Source organism: Erythrolamprus reginae, chromosome 1 (genome assembly GCF_031021105.1).
Source record: "Erythrolamprus reginae isolate rEryReg1 chromosome 1, rEryReg1.hap1, whole genome shotgun sequence".
Classification (NCBI taxonomy): Eukaryota; Metazoa; Chordata; class Lepidosauria; order Squamata; family Dipsadidae; genus Erythrolamprus; species Erythrolamprus reginae.
The window spans coordinates 349790042-349816321 of record NC_091950.1 but is presented as its reverse complement, the minus strand read 5'-3'; the positions used below and the strand labels follow the sequence as shown (position 1 = coordinate 349816321).

The window sequence follows — 26280 nt, the reverse complement described above, 5'->3', positions numbered from 1 at the left end:
TACTTAAGGATCCTGATATTGGTCATGACCTTTAAAGCCCTAAATGGCATTGGATCAGATTACCTCCGGAACCGCCTGCTACCGCACGAATCCCAGCGACCGATAAGGTCTCACAGAGTTGGCCTTCTCTGGATCCCGTCCACTAAACAATGTCATTTGGCGGGACCCAGGGGAAGAGCCTTCTCTGTAGCGGCCCCGGCCCTCTGGAACCAACTCCCCCCAGAGATTAGAACTGCCCCCACCCTCCCGGTCTTTCGTAAACTACTCAAGATGGGGAAGTTGAGATAGCCCTTCCCCCTAGGCCATTATAAGTTATGAATGGTATGTTTTGTGTATGTTTGGTTTTATAATAGGGGTTTTAGTTGTTTTTTATTATTGGATTGTACATGTTGTTTTTATTATTGTTGTTAGCCGCCCCGAGTCTATGGAGAGGGGCGGCATACAAATCCAATAAATTATTATTATTATTATTATTATTATTATTATTATTATTATTACCATAATTATTTATTAACAATAATTTGTTAATTGGAATCACTCTATAATATGTAAACAGATATTTTCTCTGGAATTAAAATGGTATATACAAGAAACACCCCCCATTTGGTGGTGGGGTGTGAATGTTTGTCTGGTGGTGTGCACTACTCACAGAGCACTTGTTTTATGTTTTGTGTGTGTGTTCATATTTTTAAAAAATCAATAAAAATATTTTTAAGACTTCAATAATTTGGCAATGACGTATGATGTCACGGGTGGAAAAAACCGTACTGTAGGAAAAAAACGTGAAGTATTTTTTAATTAATTTTTTTGAAAAACCATGGTGTAGACTTTTCGCGAAGTTCAGGCCCGCGAAAGTCGAGGGAACACTGTATTTTATTTTTGGGGAGGGGGGGGCTTCAGTCCACTGCCTCACGGCAGTTGCACACTCAAATTTGTATGTGTTACTCATTTATTCTGTAATTTGGTACGCGGAATATAGATGAGACCATACTCAAGATACTTTTCCTGCAGATATTTCTGATTTTAGTGCTAGTTCAGATTATGGCAGATTGACAGTGACGGCTGATAACAGTGGCCTGCTTGTCCTCTTCTGGAATTAGCATTCCATCCTGGGTAGAAAATACCATTATATGATGATTTGCCAGCTTTCCTCATGCCCTCTGCTCACCAGTCTGTTGCTCCCATCTCTGCATTTCCTTTGCATCTGCCAGGTTTCTAACCACTTTGCCATCTGCTCTAATGAAAAATGGAAGCAACATATTGTTTTTGGCCTAGCCAACAATCTGAATATTACAACTTTTCCATGCCAGGTCCCACCTCCTTCTTCCTTTTCTTTATTTCTACCTGATTAACCCAGTTCTTTCTGCCTGCCCACCTGTATTTATGCTTCTGAGATGCCAGTAAAAAGTAGATTCCTTTCTAAATGAGAAAAATGCCAATGATTGCAGCGTGCGCAATTCCTTTCCTCAATATATTTCATTGCCTTACCTTTTTCTTTTTACATATTTATTACACAATTTCCCCCATAAAATAAAATACAAATTGAAAAGGAATGAGAAAGTACAAAAATAAGAAAGGAAGAAATTGAAATTAAGAAATATATAGTTGACTTCTGATCTTCTTTTCAATTGAGGTTTCATTATCCCTATCCCTAAGATGTTATACAAATCCCTTCAGCCCTCACTTAATCTTCAAATCCATAAATCATCATGTAATTTCTTTCTTCTTTCAGCAGAAATTGCCATATAAGGTTTTCAATCTTTAACCAAAAAAAAAAAAAAGGTTTTGATTCTCCACCCAACCCCCATCTACCCTCCCTGGCCATTTCTGCAAGTTCTGAATTTTTTACAATCCATTTCTACTGCTTTACCCTTTTCAACTCTGCAGGTCATTCATTCACTATCCAGAGCACTTAGAGAATCAAATGAATAACAAAATAAAATTATTGTATTCAAATATAAAGGCATAAACAAACATCCTGGGGAGATTAATTAAGAGAGAGGAAGCAACATAGTGGGTCTGCATCTATCCTACTTGTGAAAACTAACCATTTCAGGATTTTCAGGGTCTAGGGAGAATTGACTGAAACTTACTCTGTTCAGAAATGTGATGATCCCAATTAGCCTTGATGCAGCTATGCAAACGGGACTTCTGAAGCATGCACTGATTGTTAACCAGAAGCAAAATAGCAAGAGTTACTGCTAATATCTTTGAAATCTCTAGAGTTATCAAGAGAGTGCTCTTTATTGGCAAAAGTAAGATCCAAGTGTGTGAAGTCAAAAGGTTGGTTCAGATTGTGGAGAAAACTGATGTGAGACATAAAACATAGGCTAATTTTGGTTAATTTAGATGCATGCCAAAGATATTTTTTATGAGGGACAGAAGGACGCAGATGCAGAAATCCTAGGCATAAAGGTGTGTGATAGCAACAAAGCAGAAATATAGCTAGTCTTTGATTTATAATCATTCATTTAGTGACATTCATTTTAAAATTACAACAGCAGTTGAAAAGTAGACTTATGACTTTCCGTTAACAACCATTGCAACATCCCAATGGTCATGTGATCAACATGACCATTGGGTTGTTGCAATGGTTGTTAATGGAAAGTCATAAATCAAAAATGGAAAGTCATAAGTCATGTGCTTAACAACCGTTGCAACCTCCAATGGTCATGTGATCAATATTTGGGAGTTTGGCCATATTTCTCCAGGACTCCGTGGACTGCATTGGTTGCCGATTGGTTTCCGGATGCAATTTAAAGTGTTGGTTATGACCTATAAAGCCCTATGTGGCATTGGACCACATTACTTGTGGGACCACCTTCTGCCACATGAGTCCCACAGTTAGGTCCCACAGAGTCAGTCTTCTCTAGGTCCTGTCCACTAGACAATGTCACTTGGTGGGACCTATGGGAAGAACCTTCTCGGGGGGTGGGCAGCCCACTGGAATCAGCTCCCCCCAGATAACTGTACTGCTCCCACCCTCTTCGCCTTCCATAAGAGTCTAAAGACTCATTTATGTCTTCAGGCTTGGGGCTATTAGACTCTAGCTCCCTGGGCGGCGAATGTAGGTATGCCTGCTGTTCGAATGGGAATGAGTGATTTTTAAATGTTATTAGGGTTTTAAAGTAATTAGTCAAATTAATTGGATTTTTAGATATTTTTATGTATATTGTATTTGATATGTTGTAAACCGCCCTGAGTCCTCAGAGAGGGCAGCATATAAGTAAGTAAGTAAGTAAGTAAGTAAGTAAGTAAGTAAGTAAGTAAGTAAGTAAGTAAGTAAACAAACAAACAAACAAATAAATAAATAAATACTAGCATGTATTTATGACAGTTGCACTGTCCCGTGGTCATGTGATCACCATTTGTAACCTTCTCAGCTGGCCTTCCAACAGACAAGCTCAATGGGGGAAGCCAGTTTGGCTTAGCAGCAGTGATTCAATTCAATTCAATTCAATTTATTAGATTTGTATGCCGCCCCTCTCTGAAGACTCGGGGCGACTCACAACAATAATAAAAACAATATTCCAGCGAAAACAAATCTAATATTAAAAACCACATAAAACCCTATCATATTTTTAAAAAAGCAAACAACATATACATAACCAAACATAAATATAAAAAAGCCTGGGGGAAAGGTGTCTCAACTCCCCCATGCCTGGCGGTATAGGTGGGTCTTGAGTAATTTACGAAAGACAAGGAGTATGGGGGCAGTTCTAATCTCCGGGGGGAGTTGATTCCAGAGGGCCGGGGCTGCCACAGAGAAGGCTCTTCCCCTGGGGCCCGCCAAACGACATTGTTTGGTCGACGGGACCCGGAGAAGGCCAACTCATTTAACAACTGTGGTGAAATAATAATAATCATTAAATGAGGCACTTAACTGTCTTGCTGAAAATTTAGGCCTCAATCGTGGTCATAAGTCAAGGACTACCTATATCAATTATTGATAAATCTAAAGATAAACAATCAGCTCTCCTAAACAATCATTAGGACACAACGTCAGGAGAAAGAGATAAGAGTAGCATTTGAGGAGTGTTATCTACCTGGTTTATGGGATGTGGTTAGCGGTTACTAGTTTTCTGCTCTAATGATAACTTTTCAAATATCCAATAAAACTAGCTGATCAAAGGCCCTGAAATCTCTGCCTGCCTGCTAACTTTCTAGTTTTGAGTATCAGTCTGGAGGAAGCCTGACATTGACATTCACTCTGGCATTTAGCACATTATTTATTTTTATGTATTTTTAATTGTTTTGTATGTTTGTATATTCAATGGTACACTGTGTGTACAGTTATATAATATTTACTTGTTTGTTTGTTTATTAGATTTCTATGTCGCCCTTCTCGAGGCGACTCGAGAATATACAATATACATATCGCCTGCAGATTCATAGCATGATAAACAGCTTAAAAGCATTTCAAACAAATAATTGCTTGCTCCAATGGGCCCAGATCATAGTTTGTTTTTTTCCTATGCTTTATTTCTCTGTTTTTCTCTTTCCCCTCTTCTAGGTGAGGTGGACCAAAACTGCTGGCAGCGCTTCGGACAAATTCCAGGAGACATCGGTGTTGAATGAGACCCTTCTGATTGAGAAGATCCAGAGGCTTCAGGGGGGTCGTTATTACTGTAAAGCAGAGAATGGGGTTGGGGTCCCTGCCATCAAGTCCATTCGAGTAGATGTGCAGTGTAAGTCGTTTTGTGGCCATCCAAGACTTCCCACAGTTCTACTGCGTGTATCTCGATCATTTCACCAATGAATTCTGCATTGACCTAGACTCATTCTCATACCTCCGAGGCAAAGGGATAGGCCTAGTTTTATGTTCCCTTTCCTGAAAGTGCTGGTCTTCGACAAAAAGTCTTCCTGTGTTCTGACCTAGGCTTCACCAAATCACGAAACAAACTTCAAATATCCCCCGCCCTTTTTTTATTTGGCTAATGTGAATATCTAGCATTCACATCCAGCAAAGTCCCAGCAAATAGTCTTTCAAGGGTGAATTTACAACCACAGACCTTATCAGTCCTTGGATAGTTGCCAAGTTGATGCAAGGCTGTACAATACTTGGCAAGGAGCCTCTCAGATAAACAAAACTTCCACTAATAATGCAAACTACAGTGGTACCTCTACCTAAGAATGCCTCTACTTACAAACTTTTCTAGATAAGAACTGGGTGTTCAAGATTTTTTTGCCTCTTCTCAAGAACCATTTTCCTCTTACAAACCCAAGCCTCCAAAATTGTAACCGGAAAAGGCTCTTATTTATTTATTCTCTATGGGAGGGGCCATTCAGCATCCCCTTGTGCCTTTACTCCTGAGTTTCTTAATTGTTCCCTTTTCCTGCACACTTTGGGAACAGGCTCCAGCTATTCTTCAACCCCACTTCACTCCAACTCCAAAGGTAACTATTGATAACTGATAACTATTGGATGGCCCTAGCCTCACCTCTGCCTCTGACACAGAGCACTCATCAGCTCCAGACTCAGAGAGGGGAGGCATACAAATCAAATCAAATCTAATCTAAATAAATAAATAATAAATTTTCCTCCCCAACCTGTCCCAGTCTGCCACTAAGTGCTGATGGGTCACAACATCATAAACTTAGGGCCAGTTCATTCATGGCCTTTAGATAAGAAGGCATGTGTACTATAGTGGCACACTGCAATTTTTTGAAACCCATTTGGATAAAAATCTTAGTCAGCTATGCAATGATGGGGTTTCCTTGCTCATTTCAGATATAACCTTAGATTTAACACTAAATGATAGAGCAGGTGCAAGTCTGTTTGCTCCTACTTAGTCATAAAGACTCAAGAACTGCTTAAATCATCAAATGAGAGTTGGAATATTAACTAGTTAAAAAGAAGGTAAATGAAAGAACCCAAAGTGATGTCAAACAAATATTTTGGCTTAACAATTTTGGCTTCGGCGTTGTAATCAGGAATTAAATTAGAAAAACTCTTCTTCTGAACTGTGGTGGCACAGTGGTTAGAATGCAGTATTGCAGCTAATTCTGCTGACTGCCATTCGATTCTTATCAGTTCAAGGTTGACTCAGCCTTCCATCCTTCCAAGATCGGAAAATGAGGACCCAGATTATTGGGAGGCAATATGCTGACTTTGCAGGCCACTTAAAGAGGGCTGTAAAGCACTGTGAAGCATTATACAAGTCCAAGTGTTATTGCTGTTATTGGAATTAGAATTCAAAATACGTGCCGAGCACTAGACTGCTATGTCTGGTTTAAAACATGGCCTGTTCTTGGGCTGTTAATGAACACTCATTGGAAATTAATCAGTAATCTAGGTTCAGACTCCTCACTGGCTTAATGTCCTTTATAGCCACATAGGAGGAGAAAGGGCTAATATTGAGACTGGGTTCTTTTTGTTCTACTAATGGTAAACCGTAGTTAGTATTATGCAAAACAGATCTTTCATTGTAATAATGAACTCTATGTTAGATTTCATTGCATGAAACAAAAAGCCCTTCTATTTCATTTGCCGTCTAACATGAGACTCATCTACCAGAAAAAAGTATCAACTCTCCAAGGAAGACCAGACTATGAAATTGGAGTTAATATTGGTCTCATGATAAGGTTATACCAACAGTCTTGCAAGCGCAAATGAACTTTCCCCTCCTTCTTTTTACTTCGCTGAAAAAAAGAGGAGGGTCTTTTCTGGGATGGTCCCCTGGGTTACAGATTTGACCCAGATTTCTTTTATTTGATCATGGTTTGGATTGCAGTTCTTCTTACTATTTCATTAAGGTTATTCCTTCTGCCCTTTACACAAAGGTGTCAATTCACCCAGTTGCACAAATAATCACAGAAATGATTTAATAAATATAAGGACACAATAATTAAACTCCAAGACTATCTTAATATTTTAATGAAAGGGTAGCATTCTATTCTCCCCTTTGGTACAAGATCCCTTAGAGAAGCTATGAATGAAAATATATAATGAAGAATACAGTTCTTTGTGTGACAGTCTCGTCACATAGCTCTTAAAAGTTAAAGTTCTCCTTAAAGTCTAGCTTCATGTCCTTGTAAATTGGTACTCGTCCTTTTCTCTCAAACAATAGAGAAATTGCTTGCTCCTCCTTCTGTATGATAGCTCTTTAGATATTTGAAGATTGCTATAATCTGTCACTCAATCATTTTATTTTTGGGCTGAACGTACTCAGATCATTTCCATTCCTGACAATCATTCCTGACCAGAGTTGATTTTAGACTGTTCACCATCTTGGTAGTCCCTCTTTGAAATGTCTCCAACATGTCACTGTCTCTTTGAAAGTGATGTGTCCAAAACCAGATACAGTTTTACACAATGGTCTCATCTTGGCAGAGTAGTGTGGAAACTTCACACTGGACTTCAAACATCTTGCAGTGTGTGCCTCTCCATTTTTCCTCCATACTCTGGGTCCTTGGTTTCCAAATGAGATGCAAAAGTTTCCACAATTTGTATTGATTTGGGGAGCAGAACATCTGCTGGTGTTGGTCTACTATATTTCATTAAGTCCAGAGTCAACGCAGCAGTCTACCAAGAGATTTTGGAGTACTTCATGCTTCCTTCCACAGACAAGTTTTATGGGGATGCTAACTTCATTTTCCAACAGGACCTGGCACCTGCCCACACTGCCAAAAGCACCAAAAACTGGTTCGATGACTGTGGGATTACTGTGCTTGATTGGCCAGCTAACTCACCTAACCTAAAGCCCATGAATCTTGGCATTGCCAAGAGAAAGATGAGACATGAGACCAAACTATGCAGAAGAGCTGAAGTCTGCTATTGGAGCATCCTGGTGTTCCATAACACCTCAGCGGTGCCACAGGCTGATAGCTTATATCCTACACCACATTTTGAAGCAGTAATTGCTTCAAAAGGAGCCAAAACCAAGTTCTTAATACATATATAGGCTTATACTTTTCAGAGGTCCAATATTGTTCTATGTACAGTCCTTGTTTTATTAATCGCATGTAATATTCTAGTTTTCTGAGATGGTGGATTTGGGGTTTTCATGAGTTGTACCCCATAATCCTCACAATTATGACAAATCACGGCTTGAGCTATCTTGCTTGGCATATATTACATTTCACCTTTTAAGTTGCATTACTGAAATAATTGGTCTTTTGCACGATATTCAAATTTTTTCAAGTTCCACCTGTATCTGAATAGCTATCATACAGAAGAAGGAGTGAACTTTCTCTTTTGGGCTTATTCAATTGGACTAGAGCCAATTTACAAGGATGACTTGCCTAACTTTTAACAGGAGATCAGATAAATTCATGGAGATCAGATAAATTCATGGAGATCAGATAAATTCATGGAGATCAGATAAATTAGATAAATTTATGAACTAATAAATTGAAAGCTTAAATTAAAAACTCAGTTCGTTTAATGCCAGTTATGGGGAAAACATCAGTAACCGAGGTGGGTTTCTGCTGGTTCAGACTGGTTCTTTAGAACTGGTAACAAATATTTCCCTCCACACGCTGAACCGGCAGTGATGGCTGGCTGGCCACGCCCCTGAACCTACGGTGCTGCCATCTTTTTTTTCACTTTTGCTCATGCATGGATGCTGGGTTTTTTGCTTCTGCACATGCACAGAAGCAGAGTTTTCAGCACTGTGCATGCATGCATGGCATGCAGCACGGTAGGAACCAAACTGGCAGCGAGTTAAGTCAGAACCCACCCCTGATCATTATACCTTGGGGTTCTCTTTGTGGGTATTCCAGAGGTAATTGGTGCTGGTTAAAATGTGCCCTGGCCTGATCCTGAAAGATTTTCTTACACTGATAATCACCTGTTCAAATATCTGATAATGAATGGATATAATTATCCCCACTTTCCTAAAAGGTTTCTACTGGTTCAGTAAATGTACATCTTGCTTCCTTCCAGGTGACTGACAGCACTCAGGCTGCTAAATAAACTTTTCATAGGTCTCTGAAAGCACTGTTGCCTCCTGCCAGTTGATCAGCTAGCAAAAAGCAATTGGAAAGTGGTTTTGGGATGCATTTTCCTCAAGAAAATGTTGTGACAATATATACTTAAACATTTCACATTTTACTTCCCAAGCCTGTCCTGTCCCTCCCCCAAAGACCATCCTTACCTGTATATTATTTTTAATTATATGTTAAATATTATTAAATGTAAGGAGCCCATTTAGTGCCAGCTACAGATTAGTTTTTAAAATCTTATCTAGGAAATTAATGTTCTTTTCATGAAAGATTCAGGAGAAGCATCACCCTCCTCATTATTTGGAAATTTGGGATATTGCAGTCAAAACACAGCTAGATACTCCGTCAATTTTGTTAAGACTGGTTTTGGTTTTTCTTCTTGTCCTCTTCTATTATATATCTTCCCCGTGCTTCTCTTTGCTTCTTTAATTTTATTTACCACAGATAATTGATCTTGGGTTATTAAAAAGTCCCATCTCAAAAGGCAATTGATTTCTTGTGCAGTTTTCCTTTGCTTTTAGGTTGGAGCTTGGATCTAAGCTGATGCAGAGTCCCGCTCTTCTTCCTATATTTCTTACCTTTAGCGCTATGGGGTAAATTGGGTGGCCAAGGGCTTTTCAATACTAACATCTACTCTACAGATGGACTTGGTAACATGCCTCTTGCTTTGGGTGTTTGTGTATGTGTGCGCGTGCGTGTGTGCATGTGTGTGTGTGTGTTGCTGTCCCAGAAAACAATTTGCATTTTTTGGGTAACTCTTCATTCAATGGATAGATAGATGAATGAGAGAAAAAGATACAACTAACTTAATCCTTACCACTACTGCACTTAACTGCACATGTCTCAAAATTGTCTTTTTTGTTGGTCTTTAACATGCAGCAAACATTCCCTTTCATTTATTGTTGATGGTAATTGTACAATTACTTCAAAAGAGGCTACTAGATGTTCTTGTCTTTCTCTGAAGATGCTTCACTTCTCATCCAAGAAGCTTCTTCAGCTCTGAAGAGCTGGAGAAGCTTCTTGGATGAGAAGCAGTATTGGTTTGCTAGCTGGTACGGGCCACACTGCACACCGGTAGCAAAATCCAGGTGACTGGAGGGTGTGTGGGCACGTCGCAGCAAAATTTTGCTTCTGCACATGTGCAGGAAGAAAAATCTCATTAGAGGATACACACACGCGTGAAATTCGGTGAATTTTTTGCTGCCACGCATGCATGGAAGCAAAAAATCACCAAAATCTCACACACGCACACGCCCTCTTGCAACATTTTGCTTCCTGTGCATGTGCAGAAGCAAAATCTCGCTGGGACAAAACCACCTGCCCATCGGTCACCTGGAGCTGCATGCGCATCGCACCAGTAGTGGCGGTAAGTAGGAGCCCCCACATGATGAGAAGTGAAACGCCTTCAGAGAAAAATCAAAAAGCCCAGTTGCCTCTTGAAAAAGCACCTATGGGACAACCATGACCTAGATGACTAAGAATCTCCATAGACGTTTACAGTTAGTTGTGCCCTGACCTAAGATTATATTGTATCTGAAACAATTTGTTTCAATTTGGTTGCTCAGAATTGTGGTGATGTCTGTGTGCCTCTTTCTCAATCAAGTTGTAATAATTCCTGACATTTGGAAAAAGTAAAATGCAAGTACAAGTAGCCGTCGATTAACAACAATTTGTTTAGTGACCTTTCAAAGTTACAAAAGTACAAAAAAGTGACTTACGTCGTTTTTTCATTACAGGAGTCCCATGGTCACGTGATGAAATATTTGGACACGTGACAACTGGTTCATATTTACAATGGTTGCAGGATCATGTGATCACCTTTTGTAACCTTGTTGCAAAAACAGTCAATGGGGAAGCCACATTCACTTAACAACCATGCTACTAATCCAGTGCTTCCCAAATAGTGAGGCAGCCCCCCCTTGGGGGGTGCAGAGCAATGCTGGGGGGTGGGGTTCATAACCCTGGGGAATGTACTTTTAGTTTGCCGCAGAGGGTAGGGTTCTTTTACACCAAACAATAGCACACAGCACAGAGTAGGAGATATGAAGTGCAGATAACAAACCCTTAAGAGACACCATGGAAAAATATTTAACACAGATGAAAAGAAAGGAGGAGAGAGATGGAGATAATGAGACAAATGTAAGTCTCCCGAAAGCTAAGACTAAGAAATATGATAACACGTATGTAGGGCTTGGCTTCACTGTGATTATGATAGGTGACAAGGAAAGACCGGTATGTTTACTGTGTCTAAAACAATTGGTAGTGGACAGCATGAAGCCAAATAAATTAATGTGTCACTTAAACACATTACACCCCAATCAGGCAGATAAGCCGCTTGAATTTTTTCAGGAAAACATGCCAAATTTTGCAAGCAATTGTCCCAGCGGAGAGTTGTGGGGGGAGGATGTGAAATGTTTACTTCTTTCTGGGGAGGGGGAGCATAACAGAAAATAATTGAGAAGCACTGTACTAACTTAACAACAAGAGCCCATTCACTTAACAACTGAGGCAAGAAAGGTCATCAAATACAGCAAAACTCACTTAACAAATGTCCCACTTAGCACTAGAAATTCTGGACTCAATTGTGGGCATAAGTCGAGGACTACCTTGTTTCCCCAAAAATAAAACCCTATGTTATATTTTTTGAACCCTGAAATAAGTGCTTGGCCTTATTGCCATGCACTCCAAAGCCCGATTGGGCTTATTATCAGGGGATGTCTTATTTTTGGGAAAACAGGGTACCTGTATAGAACTAACCACAAATTCCAGATGTGACTCTACTGCAATCCCGGAAAGTTCAGACCAGTTGCAAACATGATCCTTTATTAAAGAGATTTCCTCAATACAAACACAGTAGATTAGTACTAAAAATTGAAATCACTCAACCTTTCCACCAAATTCCTAAGCAGCTTTCAGTTGTTAGAAAGAAAAACCTCAGGCCACATGTTACTATTCATCCACATAAACTTGTTCCAAAGCTTCATATAAATCCCTGTAGAAGAAACTCAGCCAACCTGCTGCTACATTTCAGTCGGCGCCAGCAAAACGGGTCTGCCGAAGATCCAGGAAACTGCCACCACTAGCACAAAATCCCCAGACATCATTATTAATTAGGGAAGCTTTTCCTTGGAGTTTTTCCATACTGGGAGGAAAAGATAGGAAAGCCAGATGGAAAGTGGGGACATTTAAAAGTTATATTGATATTGAAACAACCCACATGGTTGTATCAGTTGGCAAGCTAATAACTATGGGTTGAATTAAGCTCTGATATAGTTTTATTAAAAATTGTGTAGTGCTGTAGGCATTAGTGTATCCAGCTAGAGATCGATGAAGTGCTTTGAATACTTAAAAATATTATTTAAAAGATTAAGTTCAATTCTTTCCATAATCACCATTTCTACTGTCATCAATGTTTGCTAAGATTTAATACTTTTAATGATTCCCTTTATTGCTGAGACACGCTGAGACTTAAGTGAAATGAACGGACACTTGGAAATTGCTACGGGCATGGAAAATCTTCTTGGCTTTTCTATTATGTTCAGAGAGTGCTTGGAGAACAAGGAAGAAAGATGGCATTCATGAGTAAAATTATGTCTTTCTTTCAGAATTTTTGAAGAGGGCAATTTTTATACTCCGATTTCTTTCAGTTGGAAGAGTGATTGGTGAATTTGCAACTAGCTGCATTGGTTTGGGTGTCAGGATAATATAAGGAAGAGAAAGAAGGATAAGAAAGGAGGAAAGAGCCAGTTTGGTGTGGTGGTTAAGGCATCAGATGAGAAATTTGGGAGGCTGAATTCTAGTCCTGCCCTTAGGTATAAGGCTAACTAAATGACTTTGGGCCAGTCATTCTCTCAGCTCTAGAAAGGAGGCAACAGCAAACCACTTTCAAAATCTTACAAATACAAAATGGCAATGACTTGTCCAGCAGGTCACCAGAAGTCAAAGACATCTATCTATCTATGGATGAGAAAAGTGGCATCACAAGAGCAGGACAGGAAGTTTTGGGGCTTGTAGTTCTTACAGTCTTAGTGAATATTAGATGGGAGAAATCGGCTTTAAGATAATAAAGACATGAACTTGAATTAAAGGAGATTCTGGCAGAGTTTGCACATTTAAATATGAGGAGCTTAAATCACTTCAACTTATTTTAATCATTCACTTTGACACAGTGAGGTCCCCCCCCATTCCAAAATACTTCAAAGCGGTATGGTGAGAGATTAGAGCTGTCACTGGAGACTGATAGGGAAATTAAAGGTCCCTGGAATGGAGTGCAGGTGAGAACTTATTACACTAAGAGGTTTTGGGGCAGAAAAAATGTCCAGGTGAAATGGCCAAGGGTAAGTCACCTTGTTATAACTGCTTTGCAGCATCAAAAATGAATGAGAGTTAAGCAGCAGACAATTGAGATTTAGATCAGGTGAATTTTATTGCTGCCCCATTTGCATGTCATCATTTAAAGCCCAGTGATGCTATTTCAGCTATTTCATTGTCACTGATATTTTTTCTTTTTTTCTTCAACTTGTGGAAGGAACAAGGCAAAGAACAATTCTGAAGGCCATCCAAGTAGGAACTGCTGCAAAAGGATGATCAAAATGCAGAGGAAACTAATAGCAATGGTGCCATATTTTCTCACTTGAATGATGTGATCACAAAGCACTTGGGAAAAGAACATAAATATTTAGTTATCATAGAAAGACCATATTAAAGTTTGTTTCAAAATCAAACCAGACTGATTCAGCTGGATTCATTAACTTCTTTATAAATATAATAATACATATACAATACCACAAGTAGATAATAATAATAATAATAATAATAATAATAATAATAATAATAATAATTTATTAGATATGCCACCCCTCTCCGAAGAGCTCACAACAACAATAAAAAATGCAGTACAAATCCAATAATTAAAAACTGTTTCATTTACAAACCGTTTCATTTCCAGCAGCAAACAAGCTTTAAGTTCAGAGTGGACACGGAAAGTGCAGAGTGGACTGAGCTGTGCCCAGCCTTAAGCATAAGTTCCAGTTTTGATTCTCTGCACAGACTCAGAAGGGGTTAGCTCCCACTGGCTGATTTAGATGCTATGCCTATTCATTGGCTGATCTTGTTACCATTGGCTCTCTAAGTTCATGAATATTGTAACAGACTCCATTTTCCCATTAATGTACGAGGGTCGCCCAGAAAGGAATGCACCACAATTTTTTCTTCAACAATTATTTGTTGAACACAATGAAACTTACACACAAGGAAGAATGATGTTTCTTCTACACTCCCTATTTTTCCACATCATCTCCGTCTTGTTCTATGGCCTTCCTCCAGCGAGAAACAAGGACGTGTATGCCCTGCCGGTACCACTCCTTGTTCTGGTTACGAAGCCTTTCTGCACTGTGTGAATCACCTCTTTGTCATCCTCAAAATATCTTCCGCGAATGGCATCCTTTAATGGCCCAAACAAGTGGAAGTGAGGGAACAAACATTTGTGAATGTTCCCAACAGTTTCTCTGCAGTGAGAAATTCAATGACGACACGCTGCTTGTAATGTACATCACTTACAGACGCCATTTTGAAACACTGCTGCAGCTACGCTATCTATCTGAAGAAATGCAAAATTTAAACACGCACTCCTGACAATTCAAATAATGTATATCTAAAGTTTCACATTTGTACCATTACTGTAGGCTGAGAAAAAAAATGTGGTGCATTACTTTCTGGGCGATCCTCGTAGACAAAAGTTTCTGTATATGTTGGCACGAATAGTTTTATGCATAACATAATATGCATAACAATCCAGAGATCATTATTCGTTCTTTTGATTGACTCTGCCTATGTCATCTTAAGTCATTGTAGGAACTCAAAAATTTATAAAGGAAAGTGGAATCCTGATGCTTATTTAGGAGCCATCCAGAAAGGCAACATTAAAAAAGTTTCCCTAGATTAATTCGAATATGAAATAAAGGTTAGTATATATTGGTTGAAACTCCTTACAAGTCCCTCCAATCTGACTCTACATCTCTTATGTTTTCCTCTGCCATTTTCAATATTACCACTCGGTTGAAAAAAATATAATTTGCCCATGTGTCTGAATACACTTCTAGTATTATCAGACTGAGAAATCTCAACTTTTATTACAAACACTGGCTCTTCAAAACATGTGCCTCATTAAAATATGCAAATTGGCTGGTCTAGTCACATGTCTAATGGAAAATGTTTGCTTTTAGCAGGAAGTGGGTATTTTGTTTTGAAACCAGAGTTCCAGACTTATATATAGCTAAATCAATATTTTAAATGTCAACAGCATATAAGAGCTTTATGGAAGAAAATAGGAGCCTTTGTGTGCTCAGTGGTCACATGCTTCAAATATGCACGGACTTTTCTTCAGTGGTGTTTTTTAAAAAGACTCTGCATTTGGTCCTCATTAGTGTACATCTGGATTTTTTTTTCTCCACTGAGTTTAATTATTATCCATCTCCCCAACCCCAGAGTGCATGAATATACACACATAACTGTCTGAAAGCAGGGACATATGATGCATATTGACAACTTTCATTAATCTGGTTTGGCTCTGTCTCTCCTCATTAGCAGAACATTAAATGAAGCGGGAACCTAAATGGATGGCAAGAATTATATTATTTGATTCAAGGGTTCTTTGTTCCTTTAATCTACTCAATCTTGAAAGGTACCTTGGGAACAGAAGTCTTATTATGATATACTGAATTAGTGTTATTAACCTACTGAATCTTACCTGCAGGATTTTGATTCACATAATGAATCAATACTGAATATTGAATTTTTTCCCATATAAAAATAGTATTGGAGACCAAGGAGACTTCTTTTTACCAGGTTGGGTCATTGGTTCACCAAACAATATTGTATTGGTGTATCTTTAAGGTTTTTTTTTATAAGGAAGTGATTTTATTATTATCTGGAGATGGTAAGTTGTTAATTTGACCCTTCTGAATTTAAAGAATATGCCCTACTACTGAATTAAAGTTTTCCCATAATGATCGATGTGTTGGCCAGGGGGGAAAATGAAATAAAAACAAAATGTAGTATTAACCAAAATGTAGTATTAATTGCAAGCTTTCAGGTTTCTTAAAATTTTTAATGAAGTGAAATAGTTAAAAAGCAGAAAAATGAACATGAGATTTAGGGCTAATATATATTATTTGGCCTCTTATATGAAATAAGAACCAACATCTTCAGAGAGTTATATCTTTACAAAAACCCTGCTATAATTCAGAAACATTTTACACCCTGCTGTATTGGACAACATCCAAATTGCCTTCCTTGAGGCTGATAAAGATTTTTAAGAAACATGAAAACTTGCAGAGATGATAAAATATTGGTTGAGCAAATAAAGATATTGCCCTTGTGGGGTTTTGAGCAGGTCCTGCTTAAATTGCTTTTCATTGTGATTAATTTCTGTTTGCATGAAGATTTTTGAATGGAGAAACATTCAATAGTGTGATTCAAGAATAATTCTTACAGTTCTTGATTTTGGGCTAAATATAGATCAGCTCCAACTCTAGCATGAACATGACACTAACTGAAACCTCCTGTTTTTATATAGAAAAATGATTACAAACCATATACAGACATCTACTTTAAAATGTTAAATTTATATTTTTTAAAAAATAACAAATTGAAGTTAGCTAAAAAATGAGCGACCATGTAAGATGCAAGATCTTTCCACTGGTGGTATCTCAGTTGACAGAGCAAGAACTGCACTCAAATTTAGAAAAGCAGCAGTTCAAAGAAGCTACCAAGTATCATCAGTAGAATAAAAGTGATGAACAGATGCATTTGGCAGCCTAGGCAGAAACAGCCAGATCTGGCATCAAGTTTTCACAAGCATTATTAAAGATCTCCACTCCACAATGACAGACAAAATACAAAGCATTTGAATTTTATCAACTGGCACAAAGCCGGACACAGTGCTTAAAATATCAATACAACCATGGTAAAAATAGCCTATCTCCTGTTTTCTTTTGCCATCTGGCTTGCTAAAAGACAACAGAATGCACAATTTATTCAAAGGACTTCTGTGGACATGTTCAGTAGCCCCAGGACAAAATGAGCTTTTCAGTCTTCTGGGGCCAGATAATTTACAGACAGCAGTCCTTGTAGTATTTACTGATCAACCTGGCAAATGCAATTTATCCCATTCCTCATTTAGCTGCTTTAGAAAAGCTCAGTTCCTATGCATATACCTAGCGGATAGCTTAACCTTATTTTAGGGACCCAAAGGTGCTTTTTCAAGAGGCAGCTGGATTTTCTGGTTTTTCTTTGAAGATGTTTCACTAGTCATCCAAGAAGCGTCTTCAGCTTTAGGGAATTTTCTCAAATAATTTTGAGAATTATTAATTTGCCTAGTGGGTGGAATGACGTCTCCCAAACTACCTTCCTTTCCCTCTAGAACTGGAAAACTGGGTCACTCACAGGCTTTCTACATTCTGACTTAAATCTCATCAATGATCTCTGTGGATTCCCTCCTTCCTTCTTTTTTTTTGCAGATTTGGACAAGCCCGTCCTTACTGTCCATCAGACTATCAGTGATGTCCGCGGGAGTTTTTACCATGAGAAGACAGTCTTCCTTCGTTGCACAGTCAGCTCTAATCCACCTGCTCGCTTCATCTGGAGGAGGGGTTCTGAGACTCTTTCCCATAGTCAGGATAATGGAGTGGATATCTATGAGCCCTTGTACACAGAGGTGAGATAGATGTTCTCTCTCCACACACCTTTTTGGACATTCAGGGGATGTTGGGATTTTCTCGTGGCACTATATAGGTTTCAAGAACAGTAAGTCACTGAGTCTTATCTCCATGAACGGCGTCTAATCCTGTTTTAAAAACTTCCAGGTTCAATAGTTTAACTGCACATAGTGTGAAGAGATACAATCTTTTATCTTGAATCTCCTACCATTCAGCTTTATTGGATGATCCCAATAAAGTTAGAATATGAGATAGGAGGATAAACTAACGTATATTAACTTTCTTTACATCAGGCCCAATTTTATCTCTACCCTTTTTTTCTGTTTAAAAACTAGCACAACGGTGTGGGGGTTTTTTTTTTCCATAGAGGGTTGTTTCTGTGACCTTGACAATTCCCCCCACCACCACTTTCTGCAGATTTACATGTAGAATTTTCACTTTGAAATGCACCATAGATTCTTATACAGGTTTCTGATTTCTGGTGAACCCCAATGAAGAATTGTTTCAATGTAATATAATAGCCACTGCTGTTTCTTTTATTGATTTACAATGGTATCAAGCTAAGATCCCTATAGTGCAGTACTGTACTTCAGATCAGGCAGGGGTTGCTGCTACCGGTCAGCTGCGTGCACAGCTTCAAGTTTCTGCCATGCAGTGTCCCGGGGAGATTTTGCTTCTGCACATACGCAGGAGCCAAAATCTTGTGAGGGGGCAAGCATGTGTGTGAGATTTTGGCGATTCTGTGTATGCGCAGAAGCAAAAAATCACCAAAATCTCACATGCGTACACATCCCCTCACAAGATTTTGCTTCCTGTGCACGTGCAGAAGCAAAAATTTATGGGACCACCTCCTCCCTCATGCTTCATTGCAGCCAGTAAGTGCCCACAGATTCGGCCTTCTCCAGGTCCCATCTGCCAAATAATGTCAGTTGGCGGGACCTCGGGAAAGAGCCTTCTCTTTTTTTTAATTAATATTTTTATTGATTTTTATAATATAAAACACACACACAACATATGACATATAACGTGCTCAGTGATTGTGCCCACCACCAGACAATCAATCATACCCCCACCACCGGTTGGGGGTATTTCTTGTATAAATCATTTAAGCCCAAGAGTGAAGTATTTCTTTACATATTATAGAGTGATTCCAACTTGTTCCTTATAGCTTGGTCTTGGATCCTACTCGCCATATATCGTCTTACCTTGCCCCATCGCCCCATCAGCTGTTGCAAATCAATTTCCTTAATCGAATTCATCCTTTTATCCATAATCTCGAATTGAATGTGGTCCACCATATACCTATACCAATTTTGCATTGTCCATTTTGTCGCGGGGAAGAGCCTTCTCTGCAGCCGCTCCGACCCTATGGAATCAACTGGACCCAGAGATTTGCATTCGCATTTTCTCCTCCCTACCAGTTTTCCGGAAAGCTGTTAAAACCTGGCTTTTCCAACAGGCCTGGAATTAAGACTGATTGTTACAAGTATGGTTTTATAATACATATGATTTTAGTGGTATTTTTAATTGGCTTTTTACTTATATTGTATTTACAGTGTTCCCTCGATTTTCGCGGGGGATGCGTTCCGAGACCGCCCGCGAAAATTGAATTTCCGCAAAGTAGAGATGCGGAAGTAAATACACTATTTTTGGCTATGAACAGTATCACAAGCCTTCCCTTAACACTTTAAACCCCTAAATTGCAATTTTCCATTCCCTTAGCAACCATTTACATTATTACTCACCATGTTTATTTATTAAAGTTTATTTAAAAAAATATTTATTAAAAGCAGGCGAAAGTTTGACGATGACATATGACGTCATCGGGTGGGAAAAACCGTGGTATAGGGAAAAAACCCGCAAAGTATTTTTTAATTAATATTTTTGAAAACCTGTGGTATAGACTTTTCGCAAAGTTCAAACCCGTGAAAATCGAGGGAACACTGTATACCTGTTGTTAGCCACTCAGAGTCCATTTGGAGTCAGTGGCATATAAATGAAACAAACAAGCAAACAAACAAACAAATAAATAAATAAAAGTTGCAGGGACACGTCTACATTCATGCCAGATACTCGAACCTGCGCGCGCAGCTCCAGTTTTACTATTGGTGCGGCATCCTTATCCCTGCTGGTAGGAACCCGATACTGCTTCAGATGACATAACTATTTATGTGATGCTGTGTTGATGGATTATTTCAGTGTTGGTTTAAATAGAATTCTGTATGCTAATAATGCTTGATATGTGCCTGTAAGTCCTGAACTAAGTCTTAAAAGTGAATTAAGAGATGCTAAGATTGGAGGAAGAACTACAGCAGTATAACATTGAAGAGAAGAAGCAATGAGGTCAAGAAAGGTATTAACTCAGCAAAGTTAACAGACATGATAAATGGGAGAGACAGAAAGGAATGAAAGAAAATGGGCCGATCTGGAAAACCCTGTGTATGAGTTCAAAATTCACAGCCCAGCATTCTAGATACAGCTCTGCTGTCAAATTGAAAGAAATCAATTTCAAAGACACTCTATTTGTCTTTCTGTCTGTCTATCCGTGTATAAAAGTTTGTTTTGTTACTTTAGATTGTTTATGTCCATTTAAGGGATGAAAGCTTGTACATAAAAATGGTACCTATATTAAGAGACTTCTTGTGGTGAGAAATAGCTCATTGAATACTAAGGAAAAACTCCATGTTTGTCTTTTGCAACCATAGCTGTTCAGACTCTATGATTAATCTATGAAATCTTACAGCAGCAAACTGGATCCTCCCCTCTCCTACCGCCCGGTGGATTGCCTATGCTTCATTAATGCTCTGCCTCAGTGTTTTGAAATTGATGACTGGCTTTTCTTGAGATTGTTCAAAATACCAAGTGATGAAGTACTTTTCAGAAACAATCTCCACAACGAATGTGTGTTTTTCTTTATTTTTTTCTCCTTCATAAATTCTCAGAGCTTTCCATGTGCTGACTTTCTTGAATCACATGCTAACATTTTTCTTCTTCGAAGTTTTAAGAAATTGAGACTGTATCACCAACAAAAGGGAATATTTGTAGTTCAGGGTTGAAATGAGGTGCTGCCTAAGCTCGCTTGTTTTCTTGCAGATGTTTCATTACCCTTAACTAGATAACATCGTTAGGGCTATATTCAGTAATGGGCTGCCAAACTTTTTACTGCCACAATGTGGGTGTGGCTTATTTTGTGACTGGGTAGGAGTGGCTTGCCGGCCATGTGACCAGGTGGGAGTGGTTTGAACGATCATCATCATTCAAGTGAACTGTTAAGTCCTCGACTTACAACTTCACCAATGTTGTAAGGGGTTGCATAGTTAGGTGAATGCGTGCCGATCAACTGTTGAGAAAAGAGAGGGGAGGAAAGGGGCCCTCTGCAACTCCCTGCTGGTCTCCCTGCCACTTTCCGAGGAGGAGGAGGAGGATGGGAGAGGGGGATTGAAAAATATCAGAAAGCCGAGGGAGAGTTACATGGTTATTATTGCTGCACAATGCCTTTTCATCTCAGCTGCGGGTGGAGCGAGGGCTTCGCAAGGGGAAAAAGTCCACATACCAGACCACTTTGGCTTGGCTCGGCTTAGCTCTCCTCTTTTTTCTGCTGCTGCTGTGCACTCCTTGCTTTTTTTCTCTTTCCTCCTTCCTGGCCTCGGGAGGTGGCTGAGGTTGGAGGGGAGCCAGGAAGGAGAGAGGGAAGCTTCTACGAGGCCAGGAAGGAGGAAAGAGGAAAAAAGTGAGTAGGACAGAAGCAGCAACAGAGAAAAAAGGAGAGCTGAGCCGAGACCGGTAATCCCGGAAGTGACTGCCGCCGGTCAGCTGGAGCTGGGCACGCAGCTTCATTTCCGCTGGTGGAACTGTGTTCCACCATGTCCTGCCTGCTACCCACCCCTGGCTATATTCCTCAAAGCAATATGGAAGATCTACTCATTCTGGGAGCTGTTGTTTTACATGAGTCTAGAAATCCCCGTCCCTTGTTATTCTCTTGGTTGTAACATTGTAGTTGGCACAACCGTCTATTTTGCACCTGTGTTTCTGCCTTGCATCTGCTTCCGGTTTGGATTTTTTTGTTGTCCTTAAGGATTTCAAACAACCCACAGAGACTGGATCCTAAACCTGTCCCTTCCCAGTCCAGCAACCATTATATTACTCTACCTCTTAAAATGACCTTTCTGGAAGGGAGAGATACATTATCATTGGAAAAAGCTTAATAACTGGCACACTACCAAAAATTGCAGCTCCATGAAGAGTTTGCCTGATGCTGGTTGCAGAATGGATTTGTTGTTGTTATTTTCTAGCCTACAGTCACAATCATTTTATATGCCAGTGATAGGCTAACACCTATTACATTCCTTTGACAAGCCAAAACTGGACAGCTGAGAGAGGAAGCAAATCTGAGATAACAACTTCTTGTCTTTGATATATTATGGCATTGCTAAAAAGAGAGAGAACAGTTTATTTGGATGCATGATGCTTCTCTCATCTATGTGCCTTCTGTTTTATCAGAATTGTGGCTTAGCTACATTAGTCTTTAGAAGAAGCTTAGGGACAGTTGATTATATTAACAGATAAATTATTAAGTTAATAATTTGAGCTTTGTATAGTGATTCAACTACTTGGTAGTTACACGTTTACCTGATGTTTATTTTTTGAGTATATATATATATATATTATTTTCTCCACCTTAAAGTTTTTTAAAAATAAATATATATATACATATTTTTTAAAAATATAAATAAATAAATAAATGAAAACACAAGTATGCATATAAAATTTTATATAACAATAGGCATATAAAATTTTCTTATGTTGAAAACTTAATGAAACATCCTAAAATTCTGTTTTCATTTCATAAATCATAAATCACTTCAACAACCTAGCTAAAAAGAATAATAATAAAAATGTACATTTAAAATAATATAAATCTTAAGCTACTTTAAATTTGTGTTACATCTAATGCTGCCACCATTTCTCTGTTGGTCATCTGGGTTTCTACCATCCAATTTCTAATTCTTTTACATTACTTTCAAGATAATTATCTATTTTAACTATTTTTATTTCTAATCCATTCATAAAATCTCCCTCAAATTTTATAATATTTCGAATTGTCTTTATCTTTAATTTTCAATGTAACACTATTCATTCCATAATCTTCCTTAACACCTCTCTTTCTCTTGTTATTGTATTCAGCTTCCAATTTTGTGCATATATAATTCTAGCAGCAGTCACTATATGAACAATTCCTTAGTGGTTAGTGCTTAGTGGTTGCAGTGGTAGATTCAATAAGAGTATTATAAGAGTTATAAGAAAGTATTGTATGATGGTTTATTTAGAGAAACAGTTTGATACAAGAGAAGTAAAATATATTTTTACAAGAAAGCCTGCTGCTGTGTTTCATTGAAGACTTCAATTAGGTATAGTGGTTAACTGTGGCTACCTGGTGAGTTAACTTCCGTGTGCGCAAAACTCTCTCTGCCCAACAGTTTATGGGCCAAGTAGCTATGCCCAGTGAAGGGCTACCAAAATTTTTACTACCACACTGTGGGCGTGGCTTATGCAGGATGCCCTGCATTTTCTTTCATCTTTCAGTGCGAATTGGGTGCTCTGGGATGGAGCTCCAATTTCGCTACCCCACTTCGCTCCACCCTGTCCGGGCACCCCTGGCTATGCCCAACATGAGATAGATAGAATGAGAGAATCAAGTTCTACTTCACCTTTACACTAGGAATCACAGCTTCAAAAAGTAATGTTTTATCAATCAGCAAAAAAAAAAGGGGAGGAAAAGAACTTCATTTGGGTCAGTTTTTTTTTCAAGTAGAGGCATGTATTAATAATTTGGAAATCAAAAGGAAAAGATGTATAAGATGATAACGTTCAGATAACTAGCGGAGGGCTGCACAGGTTTAATATAAAGGTATACTGGCAAAATTGTAAGAGTGAAGGCAGAAAATAGACTGCTCGTGAATTATGTTACAAATCAAAAGGGATTTCACAAAAGCTCAAGGCAAAACAGAAGATACAATTCGGGGAGTTGGGGGAGAGAAAGAAAATGTCAGACTCTCCTGACTAGGACCTAACAGTAAATCACAGACCTTTATACAGCTGAATTCATTTCCTAGGCTTGAGTTTGGCAAAAGTCTCTCAGAAACACTTTAGCTAAATAAGAATCTTTATTGCAAGTAAGAATGAAACCCAACAGAACAGTTGAATGCCCAATAGCAGTGTGAGGCTGTAAGTAGCTTTTATATACCTGACGATTCAGATCCATACCTCTTTCTGACCGCCTTTCCTGAAATTTAATAAAACCTTTGCGTGAAATTTGGTGGCCTGGAAACTGAGCAATTGTTAAGCGTTATAATGTTTTGCAAAATTTCCAAGTCCGGTTTGAGAACACCAGTCTCTTGATTTACAGCAGTTCCCAAGGAAATTGTGCCAATGGATGTTAAAAAGTAAGCTTTATTTTTATTTTTTTATTTCAAGGAAGATGTCAAAATTTGCACCAAGCAAAGGAAAATTCAAAGAGACCCAATTGGAATGCATATTTCTCTAAAAGGAATTAGCAGGGCAGTTTTGGTTTTATCAATGTGACAGCATACTCCACCACCATTGCCACCAAAAGACAAAACTCTTTGGGACCAGAACAAAAAATACAAGTGTTTTCTTTGAAATCAATTTCTTCTCTCAAGCCAGGAAGATAGTATTGCAACAAAATATTGTTTTTAGGAGCCCTAAGGATAACTGGGGGGAGGGGGGAATCAGGTATACGATGTCAGGTTTTGTAGCACAATTTATTAAAAGGTATAAGTTTTCATAAACTTCATCAAATGTTATAGAGTGGCTAAAAAAATATAGGATTTCAACTGGGGTAAGAGAGGGGAAAGAAAGGGAAGGCAAGTCAGGTTGCCTCTGCAAATGTAGATTAATGTGTGACAGATATTATAAATTAACAATTACGATGTGTTCAAGAGCCATTGTGTTAGTCGAGACCTTCTCAGATTGCCTGGAACCTTTTAATATATGAAGTCTGCAATCTCTCGCTCAAGGGTGTTGTGGAAGTCCAATTTTTCCAAAATAGACATTTGAGGTCTGCCATAGAATGTGTCCTGGCAGGTTGAAATGCTGTTATTACTTTGTCCTTGTTTTGAGTTCCGATGTCAAACTTGTGTTCATTAATTTTTTTGTGTAAAGTTTGTCCATGGAATCCAGAGGGACATTGCTGACAGGTGATGGCATATATCACATTACAGTGAAGATGCTTTTAATCTGGTGTGTGCACTTGTTGGAGCTTGTGATGGTACTGTTGGTGTATGTGGAGGCAAAATGGATATCTGGGTTGCTTGAAGGGCCTGGTTCCTATAGAAGCACTATTGTTGCTTGTGAGAATTCACTTCAGATTGAATACTTGTCTGTATAAAAGTATGGACCCATATGCCTAAGAAAGCACAGTATCATTGTTCAGTTTGGTTGTAGTTTATAAATCATGTGTTTGAATAGTTTGAGTTACGTAAGTGACAACCTACTGGTGTTTCTGTTTCTATAGCTAGTTCTATAGTGTGTGTTCCATGGATATTGATCTAACTCTAACTCCATGGTCTATTGATCTTTGTGGATGATAATGCAGTCCCCTAAATGGTTTAATTTCATCAATTGAGCAACCCTATCAAGTGAGTCAAAACAAATGTAGTTGTAGTGTAGAGTTTGGCTATAAATGATAGAGTTTGTGTGCATGGTGATCTGTAGGTTTCCTTTAAGTAGTCCTTGAGTATATAACTGAGCCTGCAATTACAGTTGTAATTCATTGTGGTTGTAAGTTGAGGCATCATAAGACCAGATCCAATTTTTGATAGTGGTAGTTAAATAAATAGGTTTTCTCTAAAATATGTTTTTTGCCAAAAAAATAGAAATAGATGTCAGAAACCAGCAAAAAAAGGTCACAAATTATGGTCATGTGACTGCAAACACTGCAAATGGTAAGCCAGTTGCCAAGGTCCCAAAGTGGAATCATGTGACCATAGAAGGGCAGCCAACTTATGACCTATTCAAACAATAGCCGGGGTGGCGCAGCAGGTAGGGTGCTGTACTGCAAACCACTAGAGCTGACTGTAGATCTGTAGGTCAGCGGTTCAAGGTTGACTCAGCCTTCCATCCTTCCGAGGTGGGTAAAATGAGGACCCGGATTGTGGGGGCAATATGCTGGCTCTGTTAAAAAGTGTTATTGCTAGCAAGTTGTAAGCCACCCTGAGTCTAAGGAGAAAGGCGGCGTAAAAATCGAATAAAAATAAATAAATAGGTTATAAGTCAATTTTAGGGGTGGGTGGGTAGTAACAGTCATTAAGTGACCAGTCGTTGTCAAGGATTACCTGTAATATCTTTACATGTGTGTTGTTTTATGATCAAGGAAGTGGACAGATTCTCTAGCACTCTAATGTGAGGTTGATGATGGGGTGGAAGTTATTGGATCTATGGAAATGAATATTTCATACCATTTTCATCACGACTTTGATATTCATTTCCATAGGTCCAGAGGACAATAATGCAATCAATGACCATATTCACTACTATTACCACCTTCTATTATTTTCCACCCATAGATTAGAATGATTCCCCCATAATGACAATGGAG

The 26280-nt window shown here is 38.7% G+C and overlaps 1 protein-coding gene across 2 annotated transcripts in view; it reads left to right on the top strand.

Annotated features, from left to right (window-relative positions):
- The window catches only part of MDGA1 (MAM domain containing glycosylphosphatidylinositol anchor 1), a 401506-nt gene that overhangs the window by 154027 nt on the left and 221199 nt on the right, over positions 1 to 26280 (top strand). For both annotated transcript variants that reach the window (XM_070734253.1, XM_070734254.1), the window contains exons 3-4: positions 4514 to 4688; positions 17466 to 17662. In XM_070734253.1, the coding sequence (XP_070590354.1) occupies positions 4514 to 4688; positions 17466 to 17662 (372 nt within the window). The remainder of the gene's footprint in view (positions 1 to 4513; positions 4689 to 17465; positions 17663 to 26280) is intronic.